The following is a 25,176-nucleotide window of genomic DNA, read 5'->3' on the forward strand; positions in this document are numbered from 1 at the left end:
TTGTCTGATCATACATAAAGGGCTAAGGACGAAGGGGAGGGGATAACTTCGGTTGACTGTGTTAATCCAGGAACAAAAGAACCTTGAGAAGATCCTAATATGAAAACAATCTGGCCACTAATGGTAAGGGGAAACTAGAGGAGTGGCTGGGTTAATCATATATGATGTTGGCAGAGCCAGCCGTGTGGTGCAGCGGATTAAGCCTCCTCTTGGACCCCCCCCCCCGCCGCCACCTCCTGTGTCAGAGTGCCAGTTCAAGTTTTGTTTTGTTTTTAAAGATTTATTTATTTATTTGAAAGTCAGAGTTACACACAGAGAGAGGAGAGGCAGAGAGCAAGAGAGAGAGCGGTATCTTCCATCTGCTGCTTCACTCCCCAATTGGCCGCAGTGGCCAGAGCTGCACCGATCTGAAGTCTGGAGCCAGGAGCTTCTTCTGGGTCTTCCATGTGGGTGCAGGAGCCCAAGGACTTGGGCCATCTTCTATTGCTTTCCCAGGCCAGAGCAGAGAGCTGGATTGGAAGAGGAGCAGCTGAGACTAGAACCAGCGCCCATATGGGATGCCAGCTCTGCAGGCCGGGGCTTTATCCCACTGTGCTACAGCGTGGGCCCCATTTCTTTTATTTCTTATATTCCTTGAACTAATTAATTATCTGAAATGCAGAGTTACAGAGAGGCAGAAGCAGAGGGAGAGACAGAGAGAGAGAGAGAGAGAGAGAAGAGGAGAAGAGAGAGAGAGAGAGGCGAGGGGGGAGGTCTTCCATCTGTTGGTTCACTCCCCAAATGGCCACAATGGCCAGAACCCCACCGATCCAAAGCCAGGAGCCAGGTGCTTCTTCCCGGTATGCCATGGGGGTGCAGGGGCCCAAGGACTTGGGCCATATTCTACTGCTTTCCCAGGCCATAACAGAGAGCTGGATCGGAAGTGGAGCAGCCGGGACTCGAACCAGCGCCCATATGGGATGCCGGCACTGAAGGTGACAGCTTTATGTGCTATGCAACAGTGTGAGCCCCAGTTCAAGTTCTGACTGCTCTGCTTCCTATCCAATTCCCTTCTAATGTGCCTGGGAAGGCAGCAGATGATGGTCCAGGTACTTGGGTCCCTGCCACCCACCTGGGAGACCAGAATGGAATTCCTGGCTCCTGGCTTTGATCTGGCCCAGTCCTGGCTGTTGCAGACATTTGGGGAGTGAACCAGTGGATGAAACATTCTTCTCTCTCTTGCTCTGCCTTTCAAACCAGCCAATTAATCAATCGGGTTTTTTTTTTTTAAAGATTTATTTTTATTTATTTGAAAGAGTTACAGAGTTAGGTAGAGATAGAAAGAGAGGTCTTCTATCTGTTGGTTCACTCCCCAGATGACCACAACGGCTGGAGCTGCACAGACCCAAAGCCAGGAGCCAGGAGCTTCTTTTGGGTCTCCCATGCGGTTGCAGGTGCTGAAGGACTTGGGCCATCTTCTACTGCTTTCCCAGGCCATAGCAGAGAGCTGGATTGGAAGAGGAGCAGCTGGGACTAGAACCAGTGCCCATATGGAATGCCAGAGCTTCAGGCCAAGGCTTTAATCTGCTGCGCCACAGCACCAGCCCCCAAATAATCAATCTTTAAAAATATATTTAATGTTGGGAAAAATAGCCAGATATTTGGGTAAAAGAATCCATTTTGACTTTACCTTATACCAAAAAAATTTAGATACTGAAAAAAAAGGTAAAAAAACATAAGGGAATATTTGTTGATACATGAATGTGAGAGACCCATTTAAGCTATGTGTGAGATGTGAAATTTTAGAACATTGACAGTTAATGATGTTAACATTTTAAAATGTGCAGGCAAAATGTCTCATACTTGGATCTAAAATGCATATAAATTGGGAAAACAATTATAACAAGTAAGAAGTTTAAAACCAAATAATAGGGGCCAGTGCTGTGGCACAGCGGGTTGACACCCTGGCCTGAAGCGCCGGCATCCAATGTGGGCGCCGGTTCGAGTCCCAGCTGCTCCATTTCTAATCTGGCTCTCTGCTACGGCCTGGGAAAGCAGTAGGAGATGGCCCAAGACCTTGGGCCCCTGCACCCACACAGGAGACCCAGAAGGGGCTCCTGGCTCCTGGCTTCGGATTGGTGCAACTCCGGCTGTTGCAGACAACTGGGCAGTGAACCATCGGATGGAAGACCTCTCTCTCTCTCTCTCTCTCTAACTCTGACTTTCAAATAAATCAAATAAAAAATAAATCTTTAAAAAAAAAACCAATAATAAAAGGAACGCCTGCTTAGTACATAAGGAAGGTTAAGATCTCAAAGGCAAAGGATATGAAAGAACATATTGTAAATAGAAATTATAAATGGATAACAAAGAGAAATGTTTAATCTTTTAAGTATCAGCTTGTATGTAAGAAATATAAATTAAAACAAGAGTGGCATGTTTTTCAAATACCTATTAACTTAGGACAGATTTTGAAAAATGATAATACTCATTGCAGATGAGCACACAGAAAGACACTCATGCATTCATTTTGCTGTTGGGAGAGTACATTGAACCTAATCATTGGGATAATAATTTGGCAATCTATAGAAGAATTTAAGATTGGAAACATACATTTTCCCAGTAGGAGAATAGTCAGGGAAATCAGTCTATGTACATACTGTGCTAATACCTAGCCATTGAAATGGAGGCATTTGGAAATATTTAATGACATGGGGAATGCACATGCTGCAATGGTAAGTGACTGAAGGCAGCATGCTGAATTATATATACAGCGTGATCACAACTGCACAAGTAAATATGCAGGAAGCAGCTTGGAAAAAATGCATTGTTCTACCAGTGCTGATTTTTGAGTGACAGAATCATCAGTGACTTAATTTTTGTTTTATTTTTCCGTATTTCTATAATACAAAGTTCTAAATTGGGTAAATTAGAAAATGATCTTTATTAGCAAAAAAGATGCACTTTTAGTTTATTGCACCTTAACTAATGGCTTCTGCTCTAGTGGTTTAAGCTGCTTTTATGGGCTAATGCATTTGTGTCAAGCTATTCAAATAATGATGACTCAGGCACGATGCTAAGCACTTTATACCTGATAACTCATTTAGAATTCACAATACTTACATATGATTGGTTATGTTATTATTCACATTTTATGGAGCAGGAAATTGAGGCATAGAGAAGTTAAATAACCTCCCCAGGGTCACACACCCAATAAATGGTGGGTTGGGCTCTGATTTCACATTGTGGCTCCAGCTCTTTTACCTGCTATGCTGTACGTGGCTATGATTAAGACAAAGGACAACTTTCCCTTTCGGAAAACAGACGAGCATCCAACAACACTCATAAATGTCAAGTGATATTCATGGGTTGTGAATCTCAACGATGAATTAAGAGAGTTGAAGTAGGTGCTCTTTCAGATACTTCCTGGTCTTGCTATCCTATGATTGGATTTATTGGCAAGAAAATGGACTTTTGTACATTGTATCAGGCATGCTGATCATTTCCTTTCCAATCTCACACCTTTTTACTGAAGAATCTCCATGTGACCTGGGATACTGCCCTTCCCCGCCAGCCCAGATGGTTATAGCAGGGAAAGATTTCGCACCTGAATTGGATCGATCAGGTTCTCTGGGGTTTGGATCTGGCCTCCAAGATTCGCGTTCCCTCTTGACTGCATGTGCTGGGAGGTGGTGTAGGCATCTGGTGGCCAGTGTTTTCTTGGCTAGAGAAGCAAAGAAGGCAGCGATGTAGAGCGAGAAGAGACCTATGGAGACGAGAGGCGTTCTGATGCTGCAGCCCCACAGAGGCACAACGAAAGGATGGAGCTGAAAGGGTGCGGAGTGTGGTTTCCTGGTTTCCCAAAGGCTTTCTCACTTCTAGTTCCAGGACTCCACATGGCCTGGCAACGTTATCTGGCTGTGGGTCCCACAAAGATGCTCTGTGTACTTCCAAGAAATCCCCCACTTGTGTTTGCTTAATCTGAGTGAGAGTATTCTTTGCAATCAACCACATTAGACATATGTGAACAGCTGCTTCCCAGCACCTCTGGCTGTAGCCGCAAGGGGAAGAGTGAGCAACTCTTGCACTGGCCAAGTCATCCTGCAACACACAGGGTACTTCAAAGAGCACATAGGGAATGGAATTAAAAGATAGGCTTATTTTGGTGCAAATATTTTTGGAATCCACGCATATGAGGAGGTTTCAAGAAGTTTCACGGAAAATGCATATTATGAAAAAAGCTTTGCATTGTGTTTAAAAATGTTTGCATCAAAATACACTTATCTTTTAATTTCCTTTTTGAAGTTTTTGAAAATTCCTATGACTCGAGGGGTTTTCTTGCAGGGCTCTGAACATTACAGTAAAATCAGCTAAAATAAGGAAGGTAAGGAGAACTAGGACTTGTGTAGATGATAGCAAAAGAGACGGCAAGAGACTCGCTAGCTAACTGCTTGGCTGAAGGCTTTGGTCTGGGGTCTGAGGCTAATTTGTAGGCTTAATCTGTAGGTGAGGACACTTGATTAATTTCAGGTCACACTTTGGTGAACTGGTTCATTGTTAGTGGACTCATGAGAGATTCACAGATCAGCCAGCAGGCGCTTGGTGCACGTGTTGCTCAGCACATTCTTTCAGCCGTGTGCAGAGGCACCCCTTGGAATGAAGGGCACTTGCTTGTGCAGCCCCAGGCTGCACCCTTTCCCTCACGCTCTGGATATTGTACATACCTTGGGTAGTGCTGGTTTTTCTGTTTGCCAGACAATATGCATACACAATTAAATTTAAAAAGAACTGGAGACAGGTATCAGAATAAACAGTTAAATAAGTTGAAAGTGGCTATTTTGGGGGTATGATGAGGGCGGACATGGGCAATGTAACAGGGGTCTCCTTTTGCTACAGGCCTTTTACTATCCCGACTTTTTTCTTTTGCTATGTGTATATGAACAATCACTATAGTAGCCAGAACCCCTTCATGAGATAAAGTCCATTAGTTATAGTGCCAGCTTATATTCTCTCTCCTGTGTTACTGACACAAATCCTAGTGGTCTCATTCCCTTTACTCTGCATGCTTTTTTTTTTTTTTTCCAAAGGAAAGGTTTATTGGCTGGTTAGGGGAAACCCAACAGGCTGAAGAGAGAGGGTGGAAAGGGAAAAGAGAGGTTGAGAGAGAGAAGAGAGAGAGAATATGTGCGGGGAAGCAGTCCTGTTATAGACTTGCAGCAGGTAGGGAAGTGGGAGCAGCGAATCCTGTTAGGGTGGGGGTGGAGATGACGCTTGTGGTTGGGCCATTTGGTCACCTGACTCCTAGTAAGCCAGTCTGGGCTTAGGACCAAAGCTTACTGTGCAAGATGGCCACCCCGGCCAGAGCCTAAGATGGCACCTGGGGCTTAAGATGGTGCCACAGATAAGACGGCACTGTTTTGCTAACATTCCCTTTTTTGTTTTTTATAAAGCAAGTGTTGTATGGGATTACATCGGCCCCGAAGAGTCCAGGAGGGACTCTGTGTGCTTTTAACAGCACAGATCCATATTGCTATTTATTTCATTTAGAAACGTTCAGTTGTTTTTTTGTACTTATTTATTGAATTCTTGTTAAGTGCAATGTATTTCTCCATGAAAACAGTGCTTCCTCTCTGCTCTGTTATAAATGTCATCAATATAGGCATTTAGAGTTGGCAATTTTGAGAATGTGTATATATATATATATATTTATTTTTTAAATTTTATTTTGAAAGTCCAAGTTACAAAGAGAGAGGGAAGGAGGTAAAGGGAGAGGGAGAAAGAGAGGAAGAGGGAGAGGGAGAGGGAGAGATATAGATAGAGAGATAGAGATAGAGACAGAGACAGAGATAGAGATAGAGATAGAGATAGAGAGAGATCTTCTATTCCTAGATGGCCACAACACTCCCTAGAAGGCCACACAGCCAGGTCTGGGCCAGGTCAAAGCTAGGAGCCTGGAGCTTTATCTGTGTCTCCCACATGGGCAAAGGGGCCCAAGTACTTGGTCATTTTCTACTGCTTTCCCAGGCCATAGCAGAGAGCTGGATTGGAAATGGAGCAGCCAGGACACAAACCAGTTCCCATATGGGATGCTAGCTTTACCCCGCTCTGCCACAACACAGGCTCTGAGAATGTATATATTGTAAAGTAGTTTTTGTTTGACTTTTTTTTTAAAGATTTATTTTATTTATCTGAAAGAGTGACATGGAAAGAGTTCTCCCATCCACTGTTTCACTACCCAAAAGACTACATTGGTTGGGACTGGGCCAGAAAGAAGCCAGGGGCCAGGAGTTCCATCCAGGTCTCCCACGTGGGTGCAGGGGCCCAAGCACTTGGGCCATGTTCTGGTGCCTTCTCAGGCATATCAGTAGGGAGCTGGATTGGAAGCAGAGCAGCTGGGACTCGAACCAGTGCTCTAAAATAGATGCCAGCATTGCAGGTGGTGATATAATCCGCTACACCATTCTGACCCCCTAAAGTATTTGTTTAAAATCATGCTTAGACTTGGAAAGCCAAGACACTCTGGCAAAAAGATCTCTGTGAGTGAGATCCCAGTGGAAAGAACAGGTCTTCAAAGAGGGAGGTGCCTTTCTCTGAAGGGAGGAGAGAACCTCCACTTTGACTATGACCGTGTCTAAACAAGATAAGAGTCGGAGAACTCAAGGGGCTTCCATAGCCTTGGAAACTCATGACTGGTGCATAGGGAGATTACTGATGCCATAAACAGGAGTGTCAATTTGTAAAGTCAACAACAGGAGTCACTGTGCACTTACTCCTCATGTAGGATCTCTGTCCTTAATGTGCTGTACACTGAGGCTTAATGCTATAACGAGTACTCAAACAGTATATTTCACTTTGTGTTTCTATGGGGGTGCAAACGATTGAAATCTTTACTTAATGTACACTAAACTGATCTTCTGTAAAAAAAAAAAAAAAAAAAGAAATTATCAATTCCCAACTTGACTCTCACTGGGATTAAACATGACAATAGGTCTGATCTGATTTCATCATCATTTAAAAAAAATCATCTATTATTTTTCACTTTATGTTTCTGTGTGGGAGCAAACTGTTGAAATCCTTACTTAAGGTATACTAAGCTGATCTTCTGTATATTAAGATAATCGAAAATGAATCTTGATGTGAATGGAAGGGGAGAGGGAGTGGGAAAGGGGAGGGTTGTGGGTGGGAGGGACGGTATGGGGGGGGAAGCCATTGTAACCCATGAGTCGTACTTTGGAAATTTATATTCATTAAATAAAAGAAAAAAAAATCATGCTTAGACTAAATAGATGTCTAGGCCAACGTTCAAAAGTGTTCATTCCTTTGCTCTTTTCCTTGTTTGGGGGATGAGAGTTTGAAACCAGAGACTACATCTAAAGCCTGAAGAAATGCTTTGTCTGCACAATGTATTTATTCATTCATCAAAAATATATTGATGGGGCCGGTGCTGTGGCATAGCAGGTTAAGCCACTGCCTGCAGTGCCAGCATCCCATATGGGTGCTGGTTTGAGTCCCGGCTGCTCCACTTCTGATCCAGCTCTCTGCTGTGGCCTGGGAAAGCAGTGGAAGATGGTCCAAGTCCTTGGGCCCCTGCACCCACATGGGAGAGCCAATTGGGAAATGAACCACTGGATGGAAGACCTCTCTCTCTCTCTCTCTCTCTGCCTTTCCTTCTCTCTCTGTGTAACTCTGACTTTCAAATAAGTAAATAAATCTAAAAAAAAGTATTGATCATCCAGTAGTGTACCATGTACGGTGGATACAGCCAATAGCATAGAGTCTGGATCCTCAAGAAATATTAAGTTCTTGGAAAGTATTCTTTGAGGAAAATATAGTTTTAGCTTTTGCATTAAAAGAATTCATGGCTTTATGAGCAGGTTGCCAATGTTTGCAGCATGCCTTAAGATAGTTAAGCATTCAGTAAAAACTTGTTTTGCAACCCATCATCCTGCATTATCCAGGCAGGATTGGTTCTGCATGGGTACCTGGTGGATACCACAACTTGCAGATGCTGGGTGCCTCATATAAAATGGTAGATAGTGTGTGCCTGTAACCCATGCATGCCTTCCAGTACACTGTAAATCATCTCTAGTTTACGTCTGGTAGCTAGGACAATGTAAATGCTATGCAAGTTGTTGTTATCTGTACTGTTTAGCCTTTGGGGCCCCTGAGTGGGAGGCAGGCTGGCATGGGATGTGGCCATGGGTCTGGCAGACCTGCTGTGGTGCAGCCTAAGGTAGACTTGAACTGTTGGCTGTGAAGGCAGTGCCAACCTTTCCTTGCAATGGCTTTGGATGGGGGTGGGGAACAGGATGGCAGAGAGAACACATGGGTGGGAAAGAGGCAGGAGGACAGTGAAGTGGAGGCTGGAGTGGGGAAGAGCAGCTCATACGTCACTGACAAGTCTGGAGGACAGCCAATAAGCAGAAGTGGAGACTAGGGGCCGGCGCTGTGGTGCAGCGGGTTAACGCCCTGGCCTGAAGCACCGGTATCCCATATGGGCGCCAGTTCAAGACCCGGCTACTCCACTTCTGATCCAGCTCTGCTATGGCCTGAGAAAGCAGTAGAAGATGGCCCAAGTGCTTGTGTCCCTGCACTCACGTGGGAGACCCAGAAGCTGCTCCTGGCTCCTGGCTTTGGATTGGTGTAGTTCTGGCTGTTGCGGCCAATTGGGGAGTGAACCATTGCATTGAAGACCTCTCTCTCTCTCTCTCTCTCTCTGCCTCTCCTCTCTCTGTGTAACTCTTTCCAATAAATAAATCTTAAAAAAAAAATAAAATAAAGATTAGCTCTGCCTTCCTAACCCACAGTGAATCCACATATGATTAACTTCCAAAATACACGTATCTACCATGGATGGGCTTGGGGTAAGGGATGTCCACATCCTTCCGGGCTGTGTGGTGTTGGGTCAGTTACTGGGCCTGTAAGGGGGTGTCTCCTGGATAAAAGGGGGGGTGATAGAATATCTAGCCTTTTAGCCACAGGGGATACCTTCCAAGACTCCCAGGGGATATGTGAACCCTCACATACTACTGAAGCCTATATAAATATTAGGTCTTTTCCTATACACTCATACTTAGGTTAGGATTTACATTATAAATTAGGCACAGTAAGAGATTAACAGTAATAACCAATAATAAAACAGCACAATCATAACAATACCCTATGCTAATAGCTATGGGAATGCTGTGTATTTCTATTTCAAAATATCTTATTGTACCACACTCACACCTTTTCTTGGGGTGGTCTGAGATGACACAATAGCTACACCATGAGACGAGTGAGTGGGGCTGGCACTCTCATGCGCCACTGGGCGATTACTGACCTTCTGACAGCACGTCAGAAGTAGGATCATCCAGCCAGGTTGACCTCGGATAACTGAAACCATGGACGAGCAGGAGGGGCTGCTGTAGTGCCCCTCAGAGGGTGCACCACAGAGCTATGGTGGGCAGCAAATGAGATCACCACACAGAAGCATCTGCATACTGCGTGGCACCGCGTGGGAGTTCGGCAACCTTCGTCCTGCCTCCTGTCCCACTGCATCTCAGGGAAGGTCCAAGAGCGGAATGGGAGGAAATCACAAGGCTTCTGTTTGTGGGAGCTAGGCTGAGATGGGGCTGGTCTGGAAGACAGCAGTGGCGTCCAGCTGTGTGACCCTCAGGACACTCTAGCTCTCCAAGAGGCTGAGCCATGGACCTTGGTCCCACAGCCCATTCTCCTAATGGATGCAAACTACGATGGCCACCAAGAAAACATGCAGATGTTGTGTGTATGCTAGTTAATAGGGAAGGACATTTTCATCCTAGAAATTTTTCTAAGGGATTGAAAAGAGAGAATTCTGGCATTCAGACACTCCTCTTGGCTACTGAAGGTTCTGGATGTTGAGTGTTTTGGCTTTCCTTTGTGGAATACTTCTCTGTGCACCGCGACATTATCATTTCAGATAATCCCAGGATGCAGGAACTTTTGGGGACAAGAGAGCAGGCCATGAGTCATATTCCTCCCTATCTCCAGGCTAACTGGACAGAGTAAAGTTATTGTGCAAATCAGGCTAACCAATTTTCCTTTCTTTTGTTATCATTCTTATAATAAGGATGAGATCTATAAAGGTAAAATCATTTGTCCCTCTATCCATCCAGCAAGAGGCAAAACTCAGATCTGTGTGCAAGTCTGTGGGACTCCAAAGCCTGATGCCTTGTTGAACACAGACGCACGTTTGGCTCTTGTAGGTAAACACATTGAGTTCTAGGGGACACACACTTGGCCTGGAGAGGGGTTTGCAGGCTGTCTTAGCATTAGAATGGACAGTCATTTCTCTGCACATTGTGTCTATTCGCTCAGGACCACAGGATCTGCAGCAAAAAGGGTTCAGCTCATGTAGCAGGACTGTCATTGTCAAGGCACTGGTTTTAGGTTGTAACTGACAAGGCCACTGGGAGAGATTTCATCCCACACCCTTTGAACAATGACTTTGATGGTGAACAGTAGAAATGGGGAAGATATGCTCTTGATTCTTAGTTTTTTAATCCTGGGTAAAACCTCAAACCCTCTAACCCCAGTGAGCCTTTCTTGGTATCAGTTTGTTACCCGTTACTTGAAGAAATGGCTCCCAAACAGAAGCGGATACACAAAAAACTTTTATTAAGTGGAAGTTAGACTTATTTCATGGTAATCCACCAGTTACAAGTGCATTTAAATTCATGTGTGTGGACACTGTAGAAGTCAGAATGGTCTGATTGAAAGTCCAGTGTTCTGGCTTGCTTTGTGCCAGTGCAACCCAAGGTAGAACCATACACAAAGTTAAGTACAGGTCAACGATGACGTCAGACGAGATTGGCAACACCATACTCATTGTTACAGCTAAGCATTACAAAACATGAAAGTCCAAAGACCAGAAGACGAGTACTAAAGTGATCCTTAACTCTAAGCCTTTCCTTCTACCTAACTCCTGCCAGAGCACCGATGCAGCCAATCCTCAGCTCTGGGGAGACAGAGCCGCTTCTGTATTTTACACTTCAATGGGCCAGAGAAACTGTACACAGCCGGTGGTCCTCCTGACGCCCATTTCAGTGAGATGTCAGCTGTCCCCTCGGGAAAGTGCAGTTTAACTAGTGTGAACATTTTCTATTATAAATCTTCAAGCTGAAATTTTTCTTCGGTTCCAATTAGCACCAGTTTATTTTAAAATATTTTTCCTGGTGTTAAAGATGTACGAAAGTTTTTTTTTTTTTTAAACTAACACACAAAGTCCAAAACAATGGAAAGCAAAAAACATTCAAAAAGTTGTTTTAGAGAACAGCATTTAGAAAAACGACATCATTTAAACATTCAACAAATCTATATACAATGTGCCAAAGCTGGCAAGGAGCATGGCTGAGAACAGTCAGGGAAAAGGTGTATTAACCTGAACCTCCACAGGCTATATGTACAGTCGGATAAGTATTCAGAAACGCAGTGTCAGAACATCTGGATTTGGCTAAAAATCATATAAAAAGACACATTGCCCCTCCCCCACTAACTTCTAATCAGGTAGCAAACATATCCAGTATAACCTTCAGTACCAGGTTTACAAGTGTGTTTTCCTGTATTTTACAGACAGACAATTGGGGAACGCTCAACAGACATAGAAGAGAACCAGAATGACAGAAACGTGGATTATTTTTACATTGTCAAATGAAGGAAGGACTATTCTCCCGTGCTGAGCAACACAGTGAAGCAATGATTAATGAGCGAAGACAAATTATCACGGAGAAAGGTCTCATGAAAATCAACAAGAGGGCTGAAGAGATCTGCGATACGGGGCATTTTGCTTTTCAAATACGTTACAATCTCCATGTACTTTTGAGAAGATTAATGATTTGCCTTGCTGGAAAATATTTTTGTATTTTGTTCTTTAATGTTATATAACCGAAACCCTCTTGGATTGAGAATGCAAATGCAGTAGACAAAACCTGTGCTGTTTTATCCAACATGATGTTCATTAACTTTATGCAGTTTTGTTTGCTTGTTAATCCAGTGTTCCTAGAACATCCACCTTGAAAGAACTGGGTACATTTCGTAACAGCATTTCCCATTCATGCTGAGGGACTAAAATATAAACCATTTCCCACTGATTCACCTTAATGGCTGAATTTTTCAGGGCCTGAAGTTTCAGAGGAAAGTTTCAATGCACTGTCTTTAACAATATCAGCCAGAGAATATAACTGGGAGAGCCATACCTCTCAAGGATAGGATTCAAGTTTATTTTGAATAGTCTGCAGTTGTGATAAGTCTTTATGAAAAAAATTTACTGGGATTCATTACAAAGTACACTTTATTCTTTGAAAATGCATAGTTCACACTTTTATACATTCATTCACTAATATTAAAGACTTTTGCAAGCAACTGCTCACCCCCTAATGGTGGTAAGATTGTATTTCAAAAGCTCTCTAAACATTGGATAGCATTGCCACATGGGTTTTGGAGGAGCGCCCACTTTCCTGCGAATGCCTATCATTTGAATGCTGGCCTCTCCCTCCAGTCTTTGTCTTATCATACTTGTTTAGTGGGCAATACAAAGCAATGCTTTCTGCCAGTAGCATTTCCACCAAATACCCCATTCCAAATATTAAATAGTTCAGATTTGGTGTAGAAAACAGTTCAAAAGATGGCTTAAGTTTTAAAAGCAGTTTTGCTAAACCTTATCATAGCCCAAGGGCAACAGAGGTTTTATGATTACTGTTCTCTCTCCCCAGCTCCCTCATTTGAACAAAATGACTGTAGGCCACTGGGCAGTCATATTTGATGATAGTCATGAACCCTTTGGGACCTAGCAATTGTTTCTTATCCTGAGTTCTTCCTGTAAGAATATAGGGTTTTGATACATGAAACACTTTGGAAACTATACGAGTATCTGGTTATTCCAGAGAGCGTATGTTCAAGTGGCTGACCATTGTGCAACCATTAATTACAAAAATAGGAATTCTAGGGTGTACTTTAGGAAAATACTGATTAATGACATTTTACACCTAGAGCATTTTCATTTCTTGAAGTCATGAAATTAGTATATTTTGGGGGTGTTAAGTCCTTCTCTAAAACTCTAAGTCTATTCTAAAGGAGGTTCCCGAATAGTTAGGATGCTGGGCAGGGGGGTTTTTGCTGTCATCACAGAGCTTGGTCAGGTCACAGCCATTGATTTCCAAAAAGCAGAGTGCAGGAAGCCTAACATGGGTGGGTAACCTGCATGGGTGGGTAACAGCACTGGCTCAATTTTTGGGGGGTGGGGTTGGGGCCGTTGTTTACTAAGTGCCACTGTAGATCCCTGAGGGGTTCAAACTCTTGTCAGCTGCCGGCCCCAAGAGGTCCTCTTCCCTCTCTGTCCTCAAATGGGAAGGGGACTTCAGGGGGTGCTGAGGGACAAGCAGCAAACATGTGAGCAGTTTGCAGTCATTTTCTCTTTCCTCAAATAAAATCAAAACAATTATACACTGCAGAAGCTGCTTCCTTTTGACACAACACAGGCAGTTCTGTTTGCTCTGTAATTGCAAGGTCAGAGCCTGGCGTGATGGAACATGACACTCTGGCCCTCTGCCCTCGCAAGTCAGTTGGCGTGGCTGGTGGTTCTGATGGCTCTACCTGCCTTGCAGGTGGCAGGGTCTGGTGGGGCAGGTGACAGGTGCAGGAGCTTTGAGTCAGGGGAAAGTGTCCCCCTGGCCACTCTTTATCAGGGTGGCTGAACACATCTCTTGGCAGGTTGGACGCTGAGCCATTCGCCTTGGGATCACCTATAACCCTGCTGCCACAGACAGGAATGTCCCTCCTGCTCCCCACACCCCCACCCCCTGGAGGAAGGTGGTGGCCGCACTGACTGAGCCCTAAAGTACCAGTCGCAGGAAGATTTATCCCTGGGACCTTAATTTCAGAGAAATCAGCAGCACGGAAGTAAAACCAAGTCTAAAACAGCCTGGCCTCCTGCATGGGGAGATGAGGGCAGAGCAGGGAGAGAAAGCAGGTCACTTAAAAATTCGGAGGTGGCTGCCGCCATGGGAGAAAGCAGGACTAATGTGCAGCATAGGGACTGCTGTTTCCCAAAGGTTGTTTTCCCTTTAGTCAGGGATGTTGAGGGAAGTCGGAAGAAAGAAAGGAGTGCCTCTTTTAAAGGAAAAGAGTCTCCTTTAATGATTGCTCTTCTGCTTTTTTTTTTTTTTTTTAAGTTAAGGCTTTTTACTCTAATCTTTTGAATTAAAAATTGAGAGATTTGGTCCAAGAAAGAAAACAGAATAGCTAAGTAGATTTCAGATGTGATCCTTGGGCTGGTGTTGTGGTACAGAGGGTTAAGCTGATGCTATGTTAGTGTACTGGCTCATATCCTGGCTGCTCTGTTTCCCATCCAGTTCCCTGCTAATGAGCCTGTGAATGCAGCAGAAGATGGCCCAAGTGCTTGGGGCCCTGCCACCCCCATGGGAGACCCAGATGGAGCACCAGGCTCCTGGCTTTGGCCTGGCCCAGCCCTGACCATCGTGGTCCTTTGGGGGAGTGAACCTGTGGATGGAAGTCCTTTCTTTCTCTAACTATGCTTTTCAAACAAATAAAAAAATCTTCAAAAATAAGCAATTCTCTGCATTTTTATAATAGAAATAAAGGGGCTCTTCTCTTTGGAAGCTGGTAGTTAATCATTATGTGGATGGTGCCCAACACAAAAGGCATTTTTGAAAACCAAGGACTAGAATGTCCACCTTTCAAATCTATAGTCACATGCTTTGGGAACCATAGCTCTCCTTTTTCTCCCTAAGGCTTGGATTGTTCAAGTCCTGTCCCTGTATGGGTGCTGGCTCTAATCACTGCAAAATGGGCCAATTCCTCCTCCAGCACTGGATTTCTTTAGCAACACAATGAAGGCATCATTCATCACAAAGTCTATTAATGAAGGAGCTGACAGGCTCAAGTGCTTCTTTTGAGGCTGAGTCTAGCTCCATAACTAAATTCCCCATGAATGGCTTTTCCCTAAACTGAAGACGTTCAACCTGGCCAACTCATGGGAGAAGAGGAAGGGCCTTGCCACGCCTTTTCATCATTTACGATGTAAGAAATCTCATGTATAGTAACGTTGCCTAAATGGCATTCACCTTTAAACATGACTAAGCCAGATTAGCAGATGTTCCCAATGTTGCGATTACAGTACTTATTGATTACAAGTTACAAATCTGAGCTGGTTTTCTATTTTCTGGCATCAAGTTAAATTTATATAGCAAATGTTGAATGCTAGCAACAAAATAAATTTTCTCAAGGAGCCAGAACTTTTACTCAGAACACAGTATTAGTGACTAAATGAACAATTTAGTAATTACTTAGCTGCCTGCAGTCTAGGGACTAAAGGTGTGAGAACACATTTGGGAATGAGGAAGTTGCCACCTGAACATGAATGATCAGAGGAGTGGTCTCTGTACCCCTATGCTGAGAGGCCTGCTCTGAAAGGGCTGGTGGAGGCCATGGTGCGGCCCTGGCTCTTCTCAGGGGAGAGTGGTTCTGGATGACTAAGGTCTGGGCCAGCGCTTCCTCCCTGCTTGCATAATGAAGCTGACTCAAATGTTCAAGACTACTCTGGGTTGGCCTTGCACATGGGTGATGGTGACCTTCAACGTTCCTATTCTATACTAGGTTCTTATGAGGATCAGCTGAAATGATGAATCTGAAAGAGAAATACTTTGTTATATACATGAAAGGGTTATTGATTATCTGGACTCCATCAGGACTCCAAAGCAAGATACAGTTTAAAATAACCGTCCATCCAAGTGATGGAAGCCCTTCTAGTGTTTTCTACAACACGATTATTCCCATTTTGTTTTGGACCTTAGTCAAAGATACTAACTAAGGTTTTGGAAAAATGCTTTTGAACTCAGTGGACACATACTTAAGTACCTACCAGTTCTGAGGCAAGGACAACGGTGATTCTACACTGGAATGAAGTCTCATGAGGCAGGGGGAGAGGGCAGGGGTGTGAAGAGGCTGGCAGAGGACTTTGGCACAAGGAGGCGACGTGTGCTATCTTAAAAACTTCAGGGGCTCCTGCTCGCCTTTGCTGAAGGCACAAGGCTGCTCTTTGCCAGCCCCTCATCACAGTGGTCACGGTAATGAAAACAGTAAGAAAATTAGGATTACATTAGTCAATGCTTTGAGGCCTGGCCTGGGCATGCCAGCAGGAGGCAGCTCTCACTAGAACTGGTGAACAACTTGGAATATCTGATCAGAGGCAAGACTAGTGTATCAATTTCTATAGTATCAATTTCTATATTCAAGTTCTTCCATGAGAATGTTCCTGGGGGATATGTGACTTCTTTCCCTTCTTTTAGCTGCCCAGAAGGTGCCAACATGTGTGTCTGTGGGGCTGATGGAGAAACTTGGCCTGATGGCATAGCATGTGAGATCTACTTCCCCCAGCAGCTGACAATGGGTTGCCAAGGGCCGCATCTACCCACAGGCAGCTTCTCTTTGGTCTGCACGGTATCGGCCAAGAATCTGAGCTAGTTGTCCACACTTAACATGTAGGTCATATATTTCCAAGTCAGGAGATCTGGCAGCCCAGGGCCTGATTTCTATGCAGTTTTGATTGTCTAGGACTGAGTGTGGGTCCCCCTTCAGAGGAGGTGTGTGCTCTCTGGTTCACGGTCTCACCATTTCTCTGCTGTCACACTTTTGTCTGATCTGCATCCATCATGGACAGAACTTGCCCGGCTCTTTTGAGACATGTAAATTGGCAACCTCTGCTATACATCATCAAGAAGCTTCTATTTAAAGATCAAATGGGACTCATTTGGTTCAAAACCATACAGCAATTGGCACTTCTTTGGGACTCAAATGCTAACAATGGAGATGTTCCAAGCCAAGCAGCTAGAGGTTTCAGGTGGCCTCATCACACACTGGGAGTCAAGGCTACGCATGGTTTTCCTCAACACCATGCGTTTCTAGTTCTCTTGTGTGCAGATTCTCAGCCTATTTGCAACCAAGGTCTGCGTAGCCTTCTGACCGCCTCATGGGAGTTGTGCAATGTAGCTACAACCATTTTAGCTTTTCTTTTGATGTTATCTGCAAACTTGGCTCATTAGGCTGGTTTTTGGATTACTCACATCTTAGAAAAGATGCTTTCTTGTTTCAACAATGAGTGGGCTTGAAAAACTTGTACAGCATTATGAAATGGTTTTGGCAAGACTTGGTCTTATTTGTGCAGTCAATAAACTCTCCTCAGCTCCCCTCCTTATTTCTGAATCAGGGGAACACGGTCCCTTTTTGATCACAACCCTTGTGTGCCTGAGTCCCTCACAGTGAAAAATCAAGCACTTGTTCTGACAAGGAGATCAAAGCCACTGAGCATGTGCTGAGGACAATAGTTATCTGAGACACCACTGATCACCTAAAAATTCTAGCTCTGGACCTATATACCATGATTCTAGAAATTTCCACCAAGTGATACACTTGTAGTTAAATGCGGGTGTGTGGTTGACAGGTCAAGTGGTAAACATATCTTTGGGACAAAATTCAACATTTTACACTAAAGAATTTGTAAGAATATTTCTCTCACGGCCTAAAGCACAACTGCTAACATTTTACAGTTTTAAAATACATGGGATGATTTTTGAAGTGTCTTTTTTCCCATAATACTTTGAAAACACACACTGGTAATGCTAAAAGGCGTAGATTCTCTTGTACTAACCATTCCATCTGATCTGCATTTCTGCCCTTGCAGCAAAGGGTTAACTGGAAGATAGACATCAAAACACTGGCTTAGAAGAGGCATAGCCCTTTGTTTGGTGAGCAGGAATGCTTGAAATACTAACACTGCCTGCCTGGTAAAATACTGTATTTTAAAAAATAAGCTACAATGTATAAAACCAAAGTCATTTCCCACAAAATGTTCATGTTCTTTGTGATTACAAAACACTGCATCTTGTAAAATATTTCCAGTTCTCTTAACGTGAGAAGTTGAGTCCCAATGCTTATTATAAAAGTGGCATCCTTCTTAGAGCTGCAGAAGCTGTAGCAGTCCAGCTCTTATGGTATTTGGAAAATTAAGCTATAATTATTATTGGATTTAAGATGATATTTTGCCACTACACTTTACTACTGTGATTCTCAGCCCCACAACCAAAGTTATAAAACATGAGATTGTCTTCAAAAAACAGGTTCTATTTACAAAACAGGACCAGAAGTAAAAATTTCTATTTTGATTCCTGGTACTATGAGGGATACACCTTTTAAAGCATATGTAGCATTAGACGTGGGCTTTTTCAAAGCCAGTCATAATAAGCAAACCAGTTGGTCTTCAATACATTTCATACTTTTTTGCTCTACTGGTGTGCATTACTCGGTGATACACTCGGTACCAAAAAGTGCTAATCACATTTCATTTACTGACTTCAGGTTTGGCTAATTACAATGCAAAGAGACACAATGAAAGAACTCCCCTATGGAGGGCTCCCCCCAGGGAGGAAGAGCAAGCAGAGTCTTTGTGCCACTGGTAGGGTCACTTTCTTGAGAGATGGAATTTCTAGTTGACCCGCGTGCCCAGCACTCTCTCCAAAAGATCCACATGCTCATTCATATTCATGAATCCTGCTATGTTTCCACTCATTTGTATGCAAAATGTCTTCCCTGGTTCACGCAGGTCAGTGCTAGAGCTGATGCGGTTGATGGAAAGTGTACAAGATTGTGAGAAAAAGCAGCACCTTGTCCAAAAAAGGTCTATGGAAGTTTGCTCCTCAACATGCCAATAAAGCAAAACGCACCTCTTTGCTAGCTTTCTGTCACCCACAGAAGCCTCCTTAGAGCTAATGAAGTCTCCCAACCAGCTGGTCGTGGCAATGAAGGGCAAGGCTTCAGATCACAATTACATTCAGCAAAAAGCCATCCCTGGGTCCATGAGTACCCAGCAGGCACTGCACCTGCAGGTCAGCTTCGGGCAGCTCTGCACCGCAGGGCACCCCATGCCTTGTACAAGGCAGTATCGCCCTGCTCCTGCCAATCTCTCTTGCAGTGATCCCATGTGCATCTGAAAAACACCGCTCTGATACACAAGACTTTCAAATGAGTAAAATTCTTCCTCGTCTTAGGATTCTCCAGATTTTCACATATTTTTTTTTTCCCTGAGGAAATGAAAAGTATTTACAGTATTTTGCTACTATTCTCCAAGTGTTCTCGCCTCTGTGTACAACTCTTGCCACGTCTTCTCCGCACGCTGCGCTGTTGTTCTCCCATGGAGTCTGACGAATGCCTGCAGTGCCAGCTGACTCCGAGCCCCGGGGCGGCTCGCAGAAGTGGGGCATAGTGTGACCGCAGACACAGCAGGCTGCAGCTCGGGCGCTCCCGACATGTAACGGGGGGACATGTCCCTTTCAGAAATCACATGACTATCTCTTTGGAAAGCCCAGCAACCGTCACAGGTGCCAGTCTTGAACGACCACTTGCCTCTGCAAGGTGATGAGGAGTGTGCAGACATCTTGATGGTGTGTGGAGCCGCTGACAGGCACTTTTCAGCTCTGCGTGCCTACGCCCGCTCAGAAACTCACCACTCTCTTCCCGACTCTGGCTTTGGCCAACCAAGGAAGGGAACCTTCCAGGAAGTGAGGGAGAGAAGTCCCTGCCTGCTGGAGGTGTAAAGGGCAGCTCCGCCCCTTGGCCCGAGCTGCTTCCCCACAGGCAGCTGCGGGCAGTGCAGCGGGAGAGAGCCTGGCTGCTCCCTGGGAGGTGTCTGAGGACAGGCACTGGCTGATGGATACCCAGAGGAGGGGCAGCGGCTAGATATCCAGACTTCTGGCATCGCCTTCCTCACCCACTTGCTATCCGAGTGTCTTCTCCACACTGTCACACCGCTTCCTACAAACTGGGCACGTGTCCTTGGGGAAGGACTGCAGCTCGAAACTGCCTGCCATACACTCTTTGCTTTGCAGCTCACTGGAGATGCCCTGTCGCTCACTGGGAAGCACCATCTTTCGAGAGAAGTGACAGTCTGTTGGGGTACATCATCAGAAGCCTACAAGGTGACTTATTTGGAACTGCCCGGGGCCCTGATAGCATGATCTCCCTCTCCTGTTGCACAGACCCATGGGGTGCCACTTCAGCAGCCAGTGTACTGTGGGACTCCTCCTGCACCCCCTCCCCCCCACCCAGCTCCCGCCCCTCCTCTCTGCCAAATGAAGACAGAAAGAACTTGGCTTCAAGGGACGGCACAAAATCCAAGTCTGGCTTAACTTGGCACTTCATTTAGTTCCAAAATATAACAAAATGACTCTACTTAAAAAAATTCAAATTTTACAATCAGTGGCTGTATATTGCAATTCATTGCTTTCTGGGTGGCTTTCTTCAAGGCCAGCCAGGGGTAGCTTGGTGCTCTCCCAAGACAGGGAACAGGTGTCTGTGTATCCAGGAAGGTACTGAGGGTCTGTCTGCCCCTGGAAGCCAGAGAAGAAAGGACACGGAGCAGAGAGGACCCCGACTTGGGTGGCAGATACAGAAGACTGTGTGCAGAAGGCTTTAGAAAGGAAAAGAAATTCCAGGATGTTGTATTCGGCTCTATGGTTTTGCTTACACCTGTGCACTGGCTAAAGCCAGGGATGGACTGAGCTTGGCTGAGCAAGGCCCAAGCTCATGGACGGTGTCTTTGGGGGTTGGAGGCCCAGGGCCTTGCTCCAGGACTGCTCCATGGCAAAGTTCTGGGAAGGGGGATGGATTCATTCCCGCATCACTTCAATCTTTTTTTTTTTTTATTGGTGACTTCATCCAAGGGTCAAAGGTCAGGGTGCTCTGCTGAAGAGAATAACATCTGGTCCAAGATGGCTCCACTGTGGTCATTTAAGCACACAGCGAGCTTGTTTGATTGCTTGAACAGTCCTGGCCTCCCTGGCCACTGAGCGATTTGCTGATGGCCCAGGGCCTCCTGGACCAGACCAGGGTATCACCACAGCAGCAGGGCTGCAAGTGCAGCGGCACGACACGAGGAGCAGAAAGGACATGCTGGGGTGGAGGAAGCAGGAAGCAAAACATTTCTGCATTTAAAAAAATACTCTTTCCTGGCTGGCCTTGAGTAGCTGGTGCTCTGGCTAGTCTTGGTGAGAAATTAGATCTTTTTCTTTTTTCTTGAAATAAGTGTGTTTTTTTTTTTCCCATAAATGAATGAAGGAAAGAACCAGGATCTCTTCCAAGGAATAATTTTAAAAAGTCACAAGAGTTTAATAATAAAGTTGCCAAAACATATGAGTGCACAGATTGTGGCTGTTGCGTCGTCAAAGTCCCTCATACTTCCTTTGCTTATATATATATATATATATCTAAAATGATACCCATCATTTCTTGATGACTTCTTGCTACTCTTTAAAAAAAGCAAATATACAATCTCTAGACATATATTAAACTTTCCTCTGTGCAATTAAACATGCCTGTGGCTGGCCCTTCTTCTCCCGCCCCTACACAGTGCCTCCTATAAGGTGCTCTTACTTCTTTGCATAGGTATAGGAGAAAGACCTCTTTAGCAGGGCATTCTAGAGTAGGGTCGACAGAGAATGCACTTATTTGCAGGGCTTGACAACTCAGCCTGTCTCCCAAACCAATCAACCAACAAGCAAGCAAACACAACAGACAGGTTTTAGAAAGCCCCACGAACAGAGCCCAGTGCAAGCCTGGCCCTACCGAACGGAGAGATTCCTATACCAAGCATTTTCCTTTTGGTGTTCTGTGTGTTTCCTTCAGAGCAAATTCTAAATGAATAGCTCCAAAGTTGTGTTAAGAAAAATAAAGGCTTGGACCTCTCATTTACCCATAAAATGTTTATATTGTTCATTAACCCATCTCCCAGACATGCTAAAGCAAAAAACCCATTATAAAAGTGCACTCAGAATAGAAGTAGGTTTGTGGCCTTAACTTGACTTTCTGATCAGAAGGGGGCATGTTGGCTGTGCTCTTTTGTCTAAAACGAACCTGCTGGGGTAGTCTGGAATTTTCTACCTTTCCTGGAATCAGTCAGTGGTGGAGTTTTGAGGGAAGTACCGTTGACCCAATAACCTGGCCACAATCTTGAGAGGCAAGCAGTAACCAGCAGATCCGAGCTGCAGTTTCTATCACATCATGGAAAGAAGCATCGAGGCTTACCCAGACGGCCACGGGGGCCAGTTTGCGACTGAGCTGTGGCTGGCAGAGAAGTAGCTGTGCTGCGTCTTGGGGAAGAGCTTCTTTCTCACCCGAGGATTTCTTCCAGATGTTTCCCAACAGCTGGACTGCCCTGAACTCTGCTTGGGGCTGAAGCCTGCTGGTCATTTCCATTGCCAATTGCTTTTAGAGTTTATGCCATGTGGGGCCCTCCAAGCTAATGGCTTTCCCGCGGTTCAGTTTGGGGGCCATTCTTAAAAACAAAACAAATGAAAAAAGTCATAGAAAAGATACCCGCAGCGCTGCAGCTTCCTGCAACACATCATGATGTGTACTGCTCCCAAAGCGGAATGGAAAACAGGGAAAAGACTATTCACAAAGTGGCCACCGTTCTTTGTACAAATGCTACTGAGCAACACGTAGCTTTAGTGTCAAAAAATCTTGGAAACGGCAAAATTCAGAAAGCTTATCAAAACAGGCCTCCCTCAGAAGTCCATAGTTAATCTAGACAGAGAGCAAAAACCACCGACTTTGCATCTGAAGGAAACCAAAGAGTTAGAGCTGCTCCAGCGTGGGTTCCCAGTTACGAGCAGCGAGGGTGATGGGCTTGCTTTCACTTTTTCTTTCTTTCTGCTCTAACTCCATCTACATTCCTGGAAGTGGGCTCCAAGTGCGTTTTGTTCCGAGGGAAAAGCTTTCTCCGACACTTGCCACGGAAGGCGAGGTGGCGGGGGCTCAGGGTGCCAGGCCGGCCAGCCTATCTCAGTCGATGAACCTCTGGCAGGCCTTTTTCCAGCGGCAGGCAGTGCACCACATGTCTCGATTCTCCATCCCGTACACCTTCCTGCACTTCTTGCCCTCCCCCCTGGGCTTCCTGAAAGAGACACAAGGAAGACTGGTTTAGCGGGAGCAGCTCCAGGGGCCTTCCAAGGAGTACTCGAAGGCCCTTGAAAGAAAGAGAAAAATGAGTTAGGAAGTACTTCAAAAGGTTTGTGGAAAATAGAGTTCCATGAAGTTTATTTCGCTGCAAATGTTTTTGAAACTGTATTTATGATGGTTCTTCAAAAGTTGATAGAAAATGCATATCAGGAAAAGACTATGCATGGGTTTCAAAACAATTTTTATAAATTAACTACCTGGCCGGCACTGTGGCTCACTAGGCTAATCCTCCGCCTGTGGTGCCAGCACACTGGGTTCTAGTCCTGGTTGGGGTGCCGGGTTCTGTCCCGGTTGCTCCTCTTCCAGGCCAGCTCTCTGCTGTGGCCCAGGAGGGCAGTGGAGGATGGCCCAAGTGCTTGGGCCCTGCACCCACATGGGAGACCAGGAGGAAGCACCTGGCTCCTGGTTTCGGATCAGCACAGTACGCCGGCCATAGCGGCCATTTTGGGGGTGAACTAACGGAAGGAAGACCTTTCTCTCTGTTTCTCTCTCTCTGTTTAACTCTGCCTGTAAAAAAAAATTTATTATCTGATGGGTGGTGTTGTGGCACAGCAGGTAAGGCCACCACATGTGATGCTGGCATCCCCCTTTTTTTATATTATTTTTTTATTTAGTAAATATAAATTTCCGAAGTACAGTTTATGGATTATAATGCCCCCCCATAATTTCCCTCCCACTTGCACCCCTCCCATCTCCTGCTCTCTCTCCCATTCCATTCACATCAAGATTCATTTTCAAATATCTTTATATACAGAAGATTGATTTAGTATATATTAAGTAAAGATTTCATCAGTTTGCACCCACACAGAAACACAAAGTGTAAAATACTGTTTCAGTACTAGTTATAGCATTACTTCACATTGGACAACACATTAAAGACAGAGATCCCACATAAGGAGTAAGTACACAGTGACTCCTGTTGTTGACTTAACAATTTGACACTGTTGTTTATGGCGTCAGTAATCTCCCTAGGCTCTAGTCACGAGCTGCCAAGGCTATGGAAGCCTTTTGAGTTCGCCAACTTTGATCTTATTCCAACAGGGTCATAGTCAAAGTGGAAGTTCTCTCCTCCCTTCAGAGAAAGGTACCTCCTTCTTTGATGGCCCGTTCTTTCCACTGGGATCTCACTCGCAGAGATCTTTCATTTAGGTCTTCTTCTTTTTTTTTCTTTTCCAGAGTGTCTTGGCTTTCCATGCCTAAAATACTCTCATGGGCTCTTCAGCCATATCAAAATGCCTTAAGGGCTGATTCTGAGGCCAGAGTGTTATTTAGGACATCTGCCATTCTATGAGTCTGCTGTGTATCCTGCTTCCCATGTTGGATAGTTCTCTCCCTTTTTGATTCTATCAGTTAGTATTAGCAGACACTAGTCTTGTTTGTGTGATCCCTTTGACTCTTAGACTTATCAGTGTGATCAATTGTGAACTGAAATTGATCACTTGGACTAGTGAGATGGCATTGGTACATGCCACCTTGATGGGATTGTATTGGAATCCCCTGGCACGTTTCTAACTCCACCATTTGGGGCAAGTCCGATTGAGCATGTCCCAAGTTGTACAACTCCTCCCTCTCTTATTCCCACTCTTATATTTAAAAGGGATCACTTTTCAGTTAAAATTTAAACACCTAAGAATAATTGTGTGTTAATTACAGAGTTCAACCAGTAGTACTAGAACAAAACAAAACAAAAATACTAAAATGGATAAAGTATTGCATTGTATATCAACAGTCAGGACAAGAGCTGATCAAGTCACTGTTTCTCATAGTGTCCATTTCACTTCAACAGGTTTCCCCTTTGGTGCTCAGTTAGTTGTCGCTGATCAGGGAGAACATACGATATTTGTCCCTTTGGGACTGGCTTAATTAACTCAGCATAATGTTTTCCAGATTCCTCCATCTTGTTGCAAATGACTGGGTTTCATTGTTTTTGACTGCTGTATAGTATTCTATAGAGTACATGTCCCATAATTTCTTTATCCAGTCTACTGTTGATGGGCATTTGGGTTGGTTCCAGGTCTTAGTTATTGTGAATTGAGCTGCAATAAACATTAATGTGCAGACAGCTTTTTTGTTTGCCAATTTCATTTCCTTTGGGTAAATTCCCAGGAGTGGGATGGCTGGGTTGTATGGTAGGGTTATATTCAGGTTTCT

General features: G+C 44.6%; 1 protein-coding gene and 1 long non-coding RNA gene across 3 annotated transcripts in view; one reads left to right on the forward strand and one right to left on the reverse strand.

Annotated features, from left to right (window-relative positions):
• LOC149126255 (uncharacterized) overlaps positions 1 to 13,792 on the forward strand; it is a 24,602-nt gene extending 10,810 nt beyond the window's left edge. The window contains exon 2 of the long non-coding RNA XR_016235769.1: positions 11,572 to 13,792. This is a non-coding gene — a long non-coding RNA (uncharacterized LOC149126255). The remainder of the gene's footprint in view (positions 1 to 11,571) is intronic.
• Positions 10,601 to 25,176, reverse strand: part of ZNF704 (zinc finger protein 704) — a 247,423-nt gene continuing 232,847 nt past the window's right edge. For both annotated transcript variants that reach the window (XM_002710562.6, XM_051844571.3), the window contains exon 9: positions 10,601 to 22,960. In XM_002710562.6, the coding sequence (XP_002710608.5) occupies positions 22,849 to 22,960 (112 nt within the window). In that variant the 3' untranslated portion in view covers positions 10,601 to 22,848. The remainder of the gene's footprint in view (positions 22,961 to 25,176) is intronic.

This window comes from Oryctolagus cuniculus, chromosome 6 (assembly GCF_051225735.1).
Source record: "Oryctolagus cuniculus isolate XC-2025 breed Fujian yellow rabbit chromosome 6, ASM5122573v1, whole genome shotgun sequence".
Taxonomy (NCBI): domain Eukaryota; kingdom Metazoa; phylum Chordata; class Mammalia; order Lagomorpha; family Leporidae; genus Oryctolagus; species Oryctolagus cuniculus.